The sequence below is a fragment of the Hippichthys cyanospilos genome, chromosome 2 (genome assembly GCF_059441005.1).
Source record: "Hippichthys cyanospilos isolate Australia breed blue-spotted pipefish chromosome 2, RoL_Hcya_1.0, whole genome shotgun sequence".
In the NCBI taxonomy this organism is placed as follows: domain Eukaryota; kingdom Metazoa; phylum Chordata; class Actinopteri; order Syngnathiformes; family Syngnathidae; genus Hippichthys; species Hippichthys cyanospilos.
In genome coordinates this window covers 30,122,912-30,138,360 of record NC_142370.1, presented here as the reverse complement: position 1 = coordinate 30,138,360, position 15,449 = coordinate 30,122,912, and the positions used below count along the sequence as shown (strand labels likewise).

The 15,449-nt window shown below is 40.0% G+C and overlaps 1 protein-coding gene across 2 annotated transcripts in view; it reads left to right on the top strand.

Annotated features, from left to right (window-relative positions):
• plxnb1a (plexin b1a) overlaps nt 1-15,449 on the top strand; it is a 53,270-nt gene that overhangs the window by 29,651 nt on the left and 8,170 nt on the right. For both annotated transcript variants that reach the window (XR_015864756.1, XM_088407798.1), the window contains exons 5-28: nt 732-914; nt 2,376-2,504; nt 3,944-4,044; nt 4,151-4,283; nt 4,655-4,811; nt 5,189-5,297; nt 6,198-6,306; nt 6,542-7,279; nt 8,305-8,403; nt 8,502-8,624; nt 9,817-9,910; nt 10,000-10,169; nt 10,631-10,782; nt 10,841-10,946; nt 11,341-11,477; nt 11,579-11,752; nt 12,437-12,656; nt 12,739-12,981; nt 13,484-13,654; nt 14,244-14,392; nt 14,482-14,582; nt 14,648-14,865; nt 15,103-15,281; nt 15,363-15,429. Coding sequence is in view for 1 of the 2 variants with exons in the window: in XM_088407798.1 (XP_088263924.1) it covers nt 732-914; nt 2,376-2,504; nt 3,944-4,044; nt 4,151-4,283; nt 4,655-4,811; nt 5,189-5,297; nt 6,198-6,306; nt 6,542-7,279; nt 8,305-8,403; nt 8,502-8,624; nt 9,817-9,910; nt 10,000-10,169; nt 10,631-10,782; nt 10,841-10,946; nt 11,341-11,477; nt 11,579-11,752; nt 12,437-12,656; nt 12,739-12,981; nt 13,484-13,654; nt 14,244-14,392; nt 14,482-14,582; nt 14,648-14,865; nt 15,103-15,281; nt 15,363-15,429 (4,062 nt within the window). In the remaining variant the exon portion in view is untranslated. The remainder of the gene's footprint in view (nt 1-731; nt 915-2,375; nt 2,505-3,943; nt 4,045-4,150; nt 4,284-4,654; nt 4,812-5,188; nt 5,298-6,197; nt 6,307-6,541; nt 7,280-8,304; nt 8,404-8,501; nt 8,625-9,816; nt 9,911-9,999; nt 10,170-10,630; nt 10,783-10,840; nt 10,947-11,340; nt 11,478-11,578; nt 11,753-12,436; nt 12,657-12,738; nt 12,982-13,483; nt 13,655-14,243; nt 14,393-14,481; nt 14,583-14,647; nt 14,866-15,102; nt 15,282-15,362; nt 15,430-15,449) is intronic.

The following is a 15,449-nucleotide window of genomic DNA, read 5'->3' as shown; positions in this document are numbered from 1 at the left end:
TGGAAATGGCATGAATCGGACATTTCTTTTATCTTCATTCCAATTGTGCTTCGCTAAGAATTGCACTCTAAACTGATTTTTGTTTTATGTCCTTGTAACAGCTTGCACACTTGCTAATAACTTAATGCAAGCCATCACCATAAATCATTTCCTGCTGTTCACCTGAGGTAGATTGACTCAATTGGTTTCAGTGGTCAGAGAAAGGGCAAACATCGTAAAAGTCCAGCAAGGCAACAAAGTGTACTTGCATTAGTGGGATTAAACTGCATCGTGGTCTGTAGTAAAGTGATTTTTCTCCAACTCTTGTAATTAGGCCCCGGTAGGAAAAGCCCAGATGCCCTAAAAGTAGCTTTGGCCAGCTGGAACCTTCTAGTTCAGCTTCTCTGCTGTCCACAGATGCTTGCATCTTGGCAGCCCTCAGAATCATTGAACGGGATCGTTAGAGATCAGTAAACTGAGGCAGCTTGGAATCAGCTGTGCGGCAATGTAATGAGCTCCAGCAAGGAGAAAGAAGGTCACCAACTAGAGCGCAAAATCAAAGGGGAAAAAGACAAGGGATACTAGAAACAAAAAGTAGAAGAAAAAGTTTCCACGCCATCACCGCCCCATGGACTTTAATTCAAATCAGTTTCGCCTTCCACTCAGTTAAGTGTGGCTGTAGCATAATGTTTTTCTTTAGTAAATAACACAAAGACTTGTTATACTCAACCCCAGTCATGTGTGTGCTACAGAACACCCTTCAAGCATATCCCTGTGGGTCTGATCACACCCCAAGTCCAATGGCAAGCAGAGTTCCTGTAGTAGCCAAGGCGGTGTGGCAAACCATTTCCACGCACCTCACCGCTGTGGCTGTCAGCGTGAGGTACGACCACAGTATCGCCTTCTTGGGAGACTCCAAAGGAACGCTTCACAAGGTACTTACATACCTACCGTTTTTGTGCACCGGCCTATCAAGTTTTGTATACCTCAAACGGTTTCTTATCAGACCAAACAATTGTTTTTAAAGATGTTTCCGTTGAATACTTATAATCGGTATTGAAATCTTGTCACTGAAAGGTTGGTCGATTCTGGAATGCTCAGCACCTTAGAATGTCTGTGATTCACTACTCAGCGAATTGAGCACATTTTCCACCTGTTATAACATGAGGAACAAATGTCAGCTATTTTATAGAGCTTTTCAAGATTCCAATCATTCCATTCTTCACAGTACTCCCGCATACACAGACACGCATAGCTATATAAACCTGAGTCCAATCCATTTTTGTTTTTATTATCTGTACTTTATGTGATTGTTGGCCACTTGTAAGTTAGACATTTTTGAGCTGAAACTGAAATATATCTTTCTTTATTTTGGAAGCCTTTTGTCCAAAAATATTCAGAGCGTAAGCGCCACTCGTTTGATTTATAATTGCTAACGCAGCGTAGCACCACCTGTAGCGTGCCATCTGATAAGCACTTTTAAATGTAACGGACGTATTTAATGAAAAACGACAGATTGATTCCATATAATCTACACGAATACTTTTAAACCACCAAGCACTACGGAGCAACTTTGACTGCCATTATCTGTTGAGTGCATCCGCATAATGGAAATTCTGCTCATAGCGATCACGTGACCTCCGGATGAAGCGAGGCAAAAAAGTGTCTGCTAATCTCGTAAACATGAGGTAATATGAGCGTATGAAGGCTGGGGAATCGCTTGAAACCAGAGGTGTCTTCCTGTACTTATATTGGATTTTTCAGCGTGCTAATCACATTCATTGCCACTTTGGTTGAAATTCTGCACAAGTTTAATTGGGTTTAGGTTTGAGCTGCATGTTGTGCAAGATCTTTCTTATATTCTACTTTATTAGAACGTTTAGTTTGAAATAAGGCTGGGTGATATGGTCCAAAAAGTACAAACTCGATATTGTCAGTTCTGTTCTGATTCATAAAAAATAGATCCTATGCAAAATATTGTTGATTTTTTTTTTTTTTTTAATGGATTAATCAAATTCAATTGATACATTGCCCAGCCCTAGTTTTAGCCTGTGTGTTATATTATGTTTAAGTACATTGCTGCCAATTTTATGCCACCATTGTCTGCTGACAACTTCAGGTTCACTTAATCGCAATTTATTCATTCATTCATTTATGTATTCACACATAAAGTTTCTGTTGGCACGATTTTCTAAATGAATTTGGGGTCTTTGTGTTTGGTGTTGTTCTATTTTCAAAAATGTCTATTTAAACAACCAGTTAAAATATCTGCAGGATATTAGTCAAATAACTGCACAAATGGAATAATGATAATGTAAGTATGTATGTGAATAAAGTATGGCTATGATTACTGATGATCTCGCCACCCACTTGTATTCGTTGATGGTCTTTTTCAGGTGTATCTAGGCCCCAATAGCCAAGTGGAGGTGTATGCCAATGTGACTATCCGGCCTGACTCCCCCATTAACCGTGACTTGTTACTGGACCAGAAAGGCGCACATATCTACGTTATGACCAAAACTTCAGTAAGTTGTTTATTTTTCTTCTGTTCTTTAGTTATTAATACGACGGGTGCAAATTTATTATCAAATTTGATCGATTTGTTCTGTGGTCAATTTGAATCTCTGGCAAACACTGTTGAATGTTTTCAGAATTTTTTATTCTGTCTGGAAGCTTTTAAAACGTTTTTTTTTCCCCAAGGACTGTTTATTTACCAATTATTGTTGTTTATGTAGTATTGATTAGTCATCAAAATTAACCAAACAACAAATAACCAATATCACATTGGAGGGATGTAGTATTAACAGTCATTGTTTTCTAAAGTAAAAGCAGACGTTTACAAATGTCTTATTTTTATTAAACACGAAAGTTAATTATCCTGGTTTTATGAAGAACTACAAAAATCTATAAATAACGCTGAAATCAAAGGAATTGGGACAAGATTATGTTAAACAATGGCTCCAAACGATTACTTTATTAATGCATGGTAATCAATTCATTGTCGTTTAATTTTGACACCCCTGTCTCGCTACTTTCCTCAAACGCAAACCTGAACTAGGCAACACGGACATTAACACATTGGAATTCTTTTACTTGCACCATGTGGTGAAAATCCTGCCCCAATTTTCACCTGGGTGGTCTGGTCCAATATTTTCTGCAAATTCAGTTCATATGCATTCTTTTCCCCTCTGATTCAGAGGAAGTTCTGGATCTAGATGAAACTTAATCCCCTTTTAAGTATTAAAATCCGAGACTGCTCATTGATTTTGCAGGTGACGGTCTTGGCCCTCTCTGAGTGCACATGTCTGAAATAGTTGAACAGCTGTAGCTTTTGCAGTGTGGAAGCTTGCCCATTCAACCACACACCCATATGTCTCCATGCACAAGACACAACAAGATCCGTCATTGGTCACCGAATAATTGATTGTTTGTCACAACTGCCCGTGCTTTGATACTTCCTCAAGCTGCATCTCACACAGAAAAATGCCATAAAGAATTACTAGGCAAGAGAGAATAATAGCAAAATGTGAGCAGATGGCAACGGAGGCCAAAGGGCACTCAACTTTTGTGTTGGATACAACGGTCAGCGGGAGGTGTGGGGTCGGACAACAATAGTATTGATCAGAGAAAGTGGCCTTTTTTGTAAAGGCACACTCCCTTTCAGAAGACTCATTGTGGGAAGCTGTGAGATGTGGCTGTATGGGAAATTGCTATTCAAAGGTATTATTTACATTTATGCTTTTTTTAACCCTTTACTTGATACAACGGCTGCTTTTGGCCGATAGTCTAAACTGGAATAAATGACCTTTATTAGGCACTCGTTTTGAAAAAAAACATTGAAAAAAAAAATCTAGATTCTCTTATTGGGCCACATAGCACAGCCCTACCTCCGACTGATGTTTTTTTTTCTAAGAAGGTCATGAGAAATACATATACTGTATATACATATTTATTTGACCTTCAGGTGGAGAAGCGTCCTGTGGCTGAATGTGGAGATCACCTGGATTGCCAATCTTGTCTCTCTGCCAATGACCCATACTGTGGTTGGTGTGTCCTGGAGGGGCGGTGAGCCTGTGCAACTTTTGTTTGTGGACAACTGAGCCACCTTTACGCGATTTATCTCTTGTTGTTTGCTTGAATTTCACTCATGCACCCAACATTGGTACCTCAGGTGCGGACAACGTCGGGAGTGCCGACGAGGGTCAGACAAGGGTCAGTGGTTGTGGAGTTTCAGCCACACGCAGCAGTGCCTCAGCATCCAGCATCTCAGCCTGTACAACATCAGCCGCGGGGAAAAGACAAATGTAATTTGGGGGAGAGGAAATAACATCTTCTAATGGTAGCCCAAACTATAATGATAAAACATCCAAGCCTGGTCTGCTGTGACTATGTGACTATCTTGCACACGATGGCAAATATCGGCTGATCATGAATAAGCAGAGCAGATCGGCATAAAGTCTAATAATATGACATTACCATTCAATTTCATCGCTAATTTAAATTTATGATCTGATGAAAATAAACATTCAATCATACAGCAGCTACCTCACAAATACCTTTTGTTCGGGCCATAAAATTAGAAATGTTTATCTCAGTGTTTTCAAGGTTGTTTTACAGTAAAATCAAAGAAGCTTTAAAGCATATTTTTGCTGATTACTCTTTTCCCCTCCCACAGATAACAGTATCAGTGGAAGGACTCCCTAGTTTAGGAGAAGGCGAGGCCTACTCGTGCTTCTTCCATGACGCGGAAACTCCGGCTTTGTTCACAAACACGGGCGTTGTGTGCCCCACTCCTGATGCCGGTAGTTTACCCTCCATTGGAGCTGGAGATGGTGAGACTCTGCGTTTGTCCACGTGTTCATCCATTTTTTTATAAACACATTTCTCCCACCCCGACAATGGGCTGCAAAAATCTTGGTTTGGAAAAGTATCCAAAAAAAACTTGAAAACAAAGTTGAACTTTAGCAACTGTAGCAACTAGGGCTATATGAATCTCTTTTGTAGGAAAATACAAGATGAAATGTAAAGACAAAGTTGTTTTAATTAAAATACATATTCCTTTGAACATTATCTCACTATATCTTTTCCAATTGTAAGTACAATTATAGGAGTACTTGTTAAAATGCATCTTGTTTAGTTAGTAGGGATGGTACGTGACACAAATCCAATGTTCCAATTTTTGTAATAAATTGGTTTGTTTGTCATCCAGAGTTTGTGATGGTGATCCTTTCCCTACGTTTCCTCAACGTAACGGTAGCAGAGACAGAATTTACCTTGTACGACTGCAGCCTTGTCCAGAAGCTCTCTGAACGGAGGCCGTGAGTATACGCGCGCACACATACGCTCACACACATTGATACTGCATGTGTCATCAGAACATAATTACATCCGATACGTCATGTGCTTTCTTTCCTGAGTGAGACTGTTTTATTCAGCAACTGGCACAATAAGTTCATGAGACCTTCCTTTCAATGAAACATTTGTTTTTGAAGTTCTGTGTACCATTATATGTTAAATAACATACATACGGTATACGCATACAATTATTTAGAAGCTCTCACTGTCATTACATATTTATTGTTGTAGATAAGTGTATTTCTTACTTTATATTCGGTTGATGCAAAAGGGCACCAAGAAACCGCCAGTCAATTATGCTGTCATTGTATGATACGACACAGGTCCCCAGTATTCCTCTAACTGATGTGTACGTGGTGCATTCAAAGCTGTCAGACATTTCAAACTCAGACAAAAAGTTTGTCAATACATTCAACATTAATAACTGCAAATGTCTTAAAAAATGTGGGCATTGTGTCAATCTATAAAAGCTTGCATATAGGAAGAATAATGGAGATGAAATTGCGTTATTTTACAGTAAATAAATTCCTTCTAGTCACTCCATGTTACAATACTTATTATAGCATCTACCACAAAAGAAGGGAGCACTTTAAGAATATTTTTTTTTAATTGCCTACTTTATTATTGTGTGGAATGAAAGTCTTCCCGAGGAAGTGAACAGAATAAGAATTTCATTGTGTAGCGTTACTATGCATATGGTAATAAAACTCTTGACTCTTAAACAGCTGTTAAAACACTGCACAAAAATAATATTCAGAGCGGTAGTATGCAATTTTATTACTTTTTCATCAGTCTTCTACAGATCATCGCAGGACGCTGTGTCGATCGGCATCTTTATTTTTGTATTTATTTATTTCTTCCAGATGTCAGGGGTGTGTCAGCAGTCGCTGGGGGTGTAACTGGTGTATCCACGAACACGTCTGCACACACAGACACACCTGCAGCCAAGGAGTCACTATCTACAATCAAAATGTGAGTCAGCTATTGCTAAGGCTTTGCCTAAGTATCGCAAACGTGCATCACGCCATACATGTACATTTGTGCGCCTTGTCTTATTTGCTCCGCCTGTGTACATTTTCCATTTCCAGTCCTGTTGTGTTATTATTTTAGATTCTTCAGTCTTCTTGTTTATCCTAATTTTGTCTTCCCCTGCCTTTTTGTTTCTTGCCCTTTCCCGCTTGTTCGTTTGCGCTTCTCCATCAACAAGTTCAAACCTCAGACACCCACCATTCCACCACCCACCAGAAAACAGACCGCTTTAAGTGTGACGACTTCTACAACCACAACAACAGTGACAGCGCCGCAGCTGCCACCCACCATGGCTCCTGCTACGACCACTGCAGCTGCCACCGCGGCGACACCCCCCGCCACTCTTAACAGCGAGTCCACTTCGCCCCGCGCCATGGATACCACGCCCCACTTCATCGGGACCTTCAGCCAGGCCACCACTTTGCGCTCAGATTCCAGCATCGCCGACAGCTTAGCGTTTGACTTAGTCACGACTTCTGACGCAAATGAGTCCACAACAAGACAGTTTTCAGAGGAGGAGACTGTTGATTGGCTGATAGAAACTGGAGAGAACGCCAGCAACGTATCTCACACCGCATTAGCAAACAGCACCATTGGGCCCATAGACTTTGAAGGGAGCCTTGTAGAACCTTCCGGTGAGGCTGCAGGCTCTTCCTCTGATATAAGTTCAGGGGCATCCAGTGAAGTTGCGACCGTGTCAGACCTTTCTGGCATTGATGTGACTGAGGAAATCCCAGCAGTAAGCTCTTCTGCATGGGAGTGGGAGAGACCTGAGACTGGGCAAGATGGGGACAGATTACCCTTGTTTCTGACTAGTGCTAATGAAAACCTCACTTTTACCCAATCACCCCATATGGCGTTTGAGCCCAACTATGATGAAAATTACCAGGCAGATTCCTCGGTTTCTTACTTAATGGTGAGTTCAGAAGCTCAGGGGTTCTCAAACTATTTTGCTGGGAGATCTACTTGACAGCAGTTGGGGTGGAGGGTGTAACTCCTGGGATGAAATTTGTTTATTTTTTAAGGGCGACGAGACATACAGGACAAGCCGCTGTATCATAGTAAGAGCCAAATGTTATGAGGAAGTCAACCGCTGCTTCAAAATAAACTGTACTAATGGTACAAGTAACATATGACAAGAGCAGCTTTTGTAAGCTTTAATTTGAAGTTCTTCCCAGAAGCGTAGTTGTGACGGCGCTCGACTAATTTGAAAATCTGGCTGGGGGTGAAATAAGAATGTGAAATTCACTATAATAATCTTTACAAATACTTTTGAACACATAGATGTACAATTAGCACGGTGTTTGAACTTGGCTTCGCAAAGTGCGTGCAATTTTTATTTGGTGTTCTAACCTGCTGATGTGACACTTTTAAGTTCCCTCTGAGAAAATATCGTTTAAATCCTCACATTGGCTATGCGCTATTGTAAATTGTTGTCTAAAGCTCAGAACCCTTTAAATTAAATACGTTTTAACTGAACCAGGATATTTTTGGGTTATTCATGGGTTATGCGTGTTGGTAGTTTTGTCGCACAGAAACTAGCAAGTTGCAAAAAAAAAGTACTGAAACATGAAATATTTGGACTTGCGTTTGAAGACAGTCAAGTTCACTTGTAAAAGTAGAGGACATTTTAGGCTTGTGACATTGTGAGAATTCAATTTTAGCTTTACATTCAGATGCTAACCGTTAATGCCATAAAAATTATGCTTTTGGGAACAGTCTGACCAAAATTTCCCTTTCAATATCATCATCTCATCGACATAATTTGACATAAGTCTTAACACAGCATACTCCTTTTCACCATGGTTTTTTTTTTTTTTTCACATTGACAAAAACATCATTTTTAATATTTGTGTTATCATTTTGTGTCCCCAGGAGTTGGGGTTTTTTTCTAACAGAATTTATAATCCAGTACATGTGTCCTATCCACATATTTTCTAGGACTGTCCTTGCGTGGAAAAAGTTCAAGATTCCTCCCTGCTTCCTGTCAATGTAGAAAGGAAGATTACACTAGTGGGGCAACACCTCAACCTGTTTCAGGTAGTTTAATTTTACATATACATTCATATTTCATCTGTTTCTCATTGAGATGCCCATTTCAAATAAAAGTGTTTCATAAAAACACCGTTTACATTTAGGACGAAAATCTGGATTACGAGTGTGTGCTGAACGTTGAGAATCGATCAGTGGTGGTTGAAGCGTCCGTGGAACCGGATGCGAAACTGCCTTCAGTCTTTTTGATAACCTGCAAACCACATCAGGTCTGAATCTTTGGTTTTCTGAAGGTTGCCTCTTTTTTTTTTGCTATTTAACTTTTCTTTTGTTTTTAAGATATACCACGAATCCTAAATTTTGCCTGAATATGCTGTTAACTTTTCCCTTTTTATGGCTTACGAAGCAACATTTGTAATGGTCCATTTTGACTTCTAGCATAATTTGGTCATTATAAGAATTGTGACATTTATCAACAGAACAAAATAGAAGTCACTTTAAACATTAATAAAGGAGAGAGGTTTTTTGGCAGGAAATAATGAAGGGTACTTGCTTAATGCCTTTGAACCACTTATGACGTGTTTTCAGTCCTCTAGATCGGTGCTTCTCAAACGGGGGTACCTCTGGGGTACTTGAAGGAACTCCAGGTGGTAATTGAGATTTAAAAAAAAAATAGACAAATGTGCTACTAAACTTACTAAATTAATTGTTTTATTCTAGTCAAATTAGTTAATAAATAGGAAATAATAGATAATAATAGATCTCTACTGTCATCCCAAAAGGTGACGCTTCATGTTGAATATTTTCCAAATAATTATTATTTTTTGAGAACAGGTCTGACACTTTATTGATTATTTTTTGAGGACAAACATCTATTGTTAAGTTTGTGATTTATTTTTAATGCTATAATGCCAAACTTGACACTTTATGTTTTGTGGAAAAATATTTGTTTATTATTATTACTTTATTCTGATTATTTTTTGTGGACAAATACTTATTCATTAACTTCTTTTTAATAACAGATCTCTTCTATGATCCAAAAGAGGACACTTTATGTGAATTATTTTTTGTGGACTAATAAAAATGAATTTCTAAGGGTTCTAAAGTTGAATGAATCAAACACTGATGGCTTAATGCTTTACTCTGATTAAGGGGTATTTGAATGAAAACCTATTTCACAGGGGGTACATCACTGAAAAAATGTTGAGAACCACTGATCTAGATGGACATGAAAAGATGGATGCTAATGCTAATGCATGAAATTTCCACTGCATCTTTAAACAAAGACTGCCATCTAGAGGAACAAAACATCAAAGTGCTTCATAAGGCTCCATTTGCCCATCACTAATTTTACTCAATATTTGGTTTCTACAGATAAATAACATTTGTGCCTTGTTCTTGAAATTGCATAATATGAGCTTGTATGCTTAGCACGCTCTTGTTTTACTGCTCGTTTTTCAGTTTGCTTATTCTGCTTTGATGGAGGAATACCCAGCCATGATCAACGTGAGAAGAAAAGATACCTTTCTCATTGACAGCGCGGATGACCTTTTCGGTGCGGGCTAATTCCTTATGTTTCACGACTTTTCAAATCGGCATTGAATTTTTTTCCTCACTAAACTCCTCCTCTCTCCTCTGCTTCAGTGACTCTGTACAACTGTTCCGTGGGGAGATCGGACTGTAGTCGATGTCGAACGGCCGACCCCAAATACGGCTGCGTCTGGTGCGGGGGTCCTGCTAACTCCCACTGCGTTTACCATGGGTCTTGCGCAGATGACGTCAAACACACCTGTCCTGCACCTGTCATTCATTTCGTAAGTGTTGTTTTATCCTTTCTTGACTTTGGAGCTGTAGAAATGCTAAAAATGTTTGTCTCACAACAGGGGCACACATAAACACTAATCTTTGTTTTTACTGACAGTAGTGTTGACTCAAATTAGCATGAACCTTGCTTATTTTTTATATACACATAAAGTATTAGACAACTTTTGCCTGTGCTAGTTGGGAATTGTGTTTAGCATAAGCACACTGGCGATTACCATTTAAAGTCAACAAACACTAAATACCATTTCGTTCACATTTACATCATGATAAATGTGCATTGCATATGTAGTAGCGTCACACTATTTTTAAAGTGGACTTACCGACTTGGTCGACTTTTCCCAGCTCAATATTTGTCAGTTTATCTCCTTGATGTCTGTGTTTGAAGAGTTAAATCATATGGAGAAGGTTGCTGTAAATCAGAAAGCTGTCAAATGAGTCTTTTGCCTTTCAGTTGGATCCTGTATCAGGCCCTGTAGAAGGAGGTACCTTAGTAACTATTTCAGGCTCCAATCTTGGCCAGAGGGCTGAAGACATCCTCAATTCTGTCACACTTGCCGAGGTTCCCTGCAACGTCATCCATAGCAGATATGAAATCTCCTCAAGGTGAGTAACGCGCGCCAAACGAAATGACATATTTGTTTTTGACACTTGTGTTGTGTAGGATAGTGTGTGAGACTACAAATAGCCAGGGAGAGAAGAGCGGACTGGCCTCCGTCAAAGTAAAGGGGGGAGGACTCGGGGTGTCTGCTCAGACCTTCAACTTTCAGGTAAATAGCATTTACCATTTGTTTGTTTGTTTTTTAACTGTGTGTTTGTGATACCACTTCTGTATATCTTGTCTTTATGGATTTTGTTTTTACAAGGTGTCCCTTAGAATTACACTTTGTGGGGGCAAGCTGCTTTTCAATCGAGCAGCTCATCTCCTTAGTTGCATTCACAGGAAAAGGACGCCAGCCTCTAATTAATTAGCACCAAGCGATAAGCAAATTAATGGCTGTAGGCTGTGAAAACAAGCCTCCAGTGCGTCCTAGAACCCTCCGGTGCCTCTTTTATCGTGACAATAAATCACCCTCAAGGCCGCATGTTAGTGGATTACTGACACGTCGTATTATTCCGTGCGTGCATTTTTTCTCATGCTGTATTTTTATTCTTCATCGCTAGGATCCCATACTGAGCGGACTCTCCCCCCGGAGAGGGCCTAAAGCAGGGGGCTCGTCCGTCACCATCAAAGGTCGTAGCCTTAAAACGGGCCACCCAAGTGATGTCAGCGTTCTCATCGGAGGAATACCATGTATGGTGTAAGTGGCCCGACATCATTATTGATGGAGAACATTTTTCAATTTCCCTACGATCTTTATTTGACATAGCGGTTGTTAAAATATGACCTGTCTTTGTTCAGGATAAGCATCGAGGAGGATCAGATCTGCTGTGTTACCAGAGGCAGCAACAGAACAGGAGAGCATGGCATCATGGTGCGCTTTGGAGGGGCTGAACGCCATCTACAGGGCGTTGTGTATCATTACACGTCCAACCCCAACATTACTTGGGCTGCACCTTCCAAAAGCTTTCTCAGGTGCATTTCAGTTCATATATAAGACATTTTAACTGTTTTGAATGTTTTATTTTATTTATTTTTTACATAATTAGTGCATACATCATTTTGCCACCCCCATTTAAAATAATTTATTCATAACTAGACCTATGATTATATTTAAAACGTACTGTTGGTCATTAAGAACACATTTTTTTGCATGGTTTTGAAATGTATAATAATATATCGATTTTTATTGAAAAACGGTCTAAATCTTACACAGTCAATTTAAGACAAAAACAAGGTGTAAACAACACATAAGTAACAGAGCAAAAAGTATGAACACATTAAAAAAAAGAGTCTGAATGGTAAATGTCTCAAATGTCACTTAAAACAGGGGTCCCCAACCACCGGTAATGGGCCGCGTGGGCCGCACCCGAAATAATCTTTTGGAACTGATTCAGTTTAACAGGTTCATTCATTAGGGCTTTGTTTGGCTTGATCTTTGTTTTTTGGCATCGCTTCTGGCTGTTGTTGATATTAAAAGGTGAGGAGGATGATGTGGTTTCGAGGAGTCAGTAGGTGACGCACACGTAACCCGGTCCGCAATATAAATCCCAAGCGTTGACCGGTCCGTGGTAATAAAAAGGTTGGGGACCGCTGACTTAGAACACAATCTGCATAAGTTGATCAAGGTTTTTTTTTTCTTTTTGTTTTTCATCGCAGCGGAGGCAGAATCATCAGAGTGACCGGTCAAAACCTGGATGTGGTTCAAGAACCAAAAATTCGGGTCACCCTCAGCCCACCCGATTCTCTTCCTCCCAGAAGGAGGCGGAGCCCCGGTAGATTGAATGAAAGACAAGATCAGCAGCCACCCCTGAAGCGACGGCGAAGGATCATCCCTGAGGCCAACTGTTCACAGGGTTCACTTTGCCATGTCAAGCAGGTTTGTAAAGTGAATTTTTTTTTTCCCGCTACAAATGAATTTATCTTCTTTTGTTCTTGATTGTCTCCAATCCCTACTCCAGTATGAGTCTCGCTGTACGGTGAACAGCTCGTCTCTCATCCTGTGCCCGACGCCGGCTGTGGGACCGGATGCTAGGAGAGCTAGGGTCAAAGTTCATTTCTTGCTGGACAGTCTTCATTTTGACTTTAACACTGTGGGCGGCGAAGCATTCAGCTATGAACCCAACCCAAAACTGTACATGCTGAACCGCAATGATCCCGACAAACCTTACCACCACAAACCTGGCAGCATCATTTCTGTGGAGGTGTGTATTAGATATGACTTGCAGACTGTTAACTCATTCGGTGCCATGGACGAGAATTCTTGTCTTTTCAAAATCATAATAACAAAAATAAATGATAAAATCCTGGTCAAGTATGTTTTGTTATGGAGAAGAGCTGTCACCCTTGACTAATGCTTACCTAATATAAGCCAATTGAGACTGTAGTGCTAACTGTGACCATTGGATGGCAGTGTTTCCACACTTACAACACATCCATTTTAACTGAAGAACGGAAGTCAATCTTTCATATAGTAGCACCCATATTTACATAGATAGAGCACACAATATTCTGTTGGCCTTGAAAAATGAGAGAAAATGCTAAATATACCGGCCCTCTCGAGGTTTCCTTTTCCAATAACGCTTTGCACTGAAAGAGTTAATTCAGTGCCAGTGCCAGCTATTTTTTGGGGGAGGATTACACTGGGATCTCACTGCAGTTTTGTGTGACTTTCCAGGCATATTATTCACAATCATTTCCTTTTAGGGAGAGAATCTGGATCTGGCCATCTACAAACATGAAGTCCAGGCTCGGATCGGTGATGGTGTATGTTCAGTGAAGACCCTAACCCATAACCATTTGTACTGTGAACCACCGGGCAAGCAGCCGTCGGCCAGTCACAAAAAAGAGGTTATGGACAGTTTGCCTGAGTTTACTGTGAGTAACGCAAATCCTAATTTCCAAACCTGCGCCTCAAATTTGTAGATCTCGGAGAATCAAAGACTGTTGTGTAAGAATGGAGATCACAGGTGCCAAAACGTTTTTGCCCCAAGATCTTTTCCACCAACCAAGCTCCCTCGATTGACCATTTTTGGTCAGGCTTTCTCGACCTACTTTACTTTAACTACTAAAGTTTTGGTAAAACTAAATTACATTGTTTGTAAAGAGAATAGTGGAGTTTTTTCCCAATTTTTTTTTCAATGTTTTACGCATGATGATACAAATTGCACACAAGACAGTACACTACTTACCACTATATACATGCACTTGTATGACCCCTAAAGTCCAGAATGTTTTGATTATGCAAATACATCAGACTTTAATGGAGCACCCAACGCAGTGGCCCAGTATTGCTCTCACTGATTTTTTATTTTTTTATTTTTGCCTACTTTATTATTTGCTCGATTGTGGAATATATAGTCTGCACAATTTCCTTGTGTAGTGATGCTATGCTTATGACAGTAAAACTCTTGAATCTTGAATGGACCATGTGACCTACCATTCATTCTGTTCTTGTGTTTATCAGGTGAAAATGGGCAACATGAACTTCTCCTTGGGTAGGGTTCAGTATGACAGCAATGCCCTTTCCATATTTCCCTTGGAGGCCCAAGTGGGAGTCGGGGTTGGAGCTTCGATAGTTGTTCTCATTGTGCTCATAATAGTGCTCATTTACAGGTAAATTATTTTGTGAGATGTTCTCCACAACTTTATGATGTTTTAAGGGTGTTTGGATTTTGTGTATTCATATATCTGTTGATTACCAGGAAGAAGAGCAAACAGGCCATGAGAGATTATAAAAAGGTCCAGATCCAGTTGGAGAATCTGGAGACCAGTGTTCGAGACCGCTGCAAGAAGGAGTTCACAGGTATGGATTTTTACATTTCTGGTACTGTTTTAGAATGCCCCAATTTTTTGTTTGATTCCCAACAGACCTGATGACAGAGATGATGGACATGTCCAGTGATTTGGTGGGCTCGGGTATTCCCTTCCTGGAATACAAGGCCTATGCAGAGCGCATTTTCTTTCCTGGCCACCGGGAGTCACCACTGAGACAAGATTTGGACGTTCCGGAAAGCAGGAGGCAGACAGTGGAACAAGGGCTTGTTCAGCTGTCTAATCTTCTCAACAGTAAACTCTTTCTCACCAAGGTCAGGATCAGCAGTTCTCCAGTTTTCTTTTCCTTTATTTTATTTATTTATTGTTTTTATATTTTTATATTGATTGTTTTTTATTTAGTTTTAATTTATTTATAGAGACAGACATTTTCTTGTTTTTACCTAAAGTACAAACTACAGGGACAAAGAGAGTGTACTTTTTAATTTTTACCTATTCTACAGACATTCAGTCAGTGTTTTTTTGTTTTTGTTTTTTTTTTGCTTTTGCAGTTCATTCACACACTGGAGGCCCAGCAAACATTTTCCCCAAGGGATCGAGCTTACGTGGCCTCTCTGTTGACTGTAGCCCTCCATGGTAAATTGGAGTACTTCACCGACATCCTGAAGACTCTACTTAATGACCTGGTGGAACAGTATGTGGCCAAAAACCCAAAGCTGATGCTTAGGAGGTCAGAAGAGCAACAAAGTTGCCCATTTAAGTGTTGCACAATAATGATTATTCTGATGTATGTTATTTTTTTTCCCTCTAGAACTGAATCTGTGGTTGAGAAGCTCCTAACAAACTGGATGTCCATTTGCCTCTTCAACTTTCTGCGGGTATGCTATCTGCTTGTTAG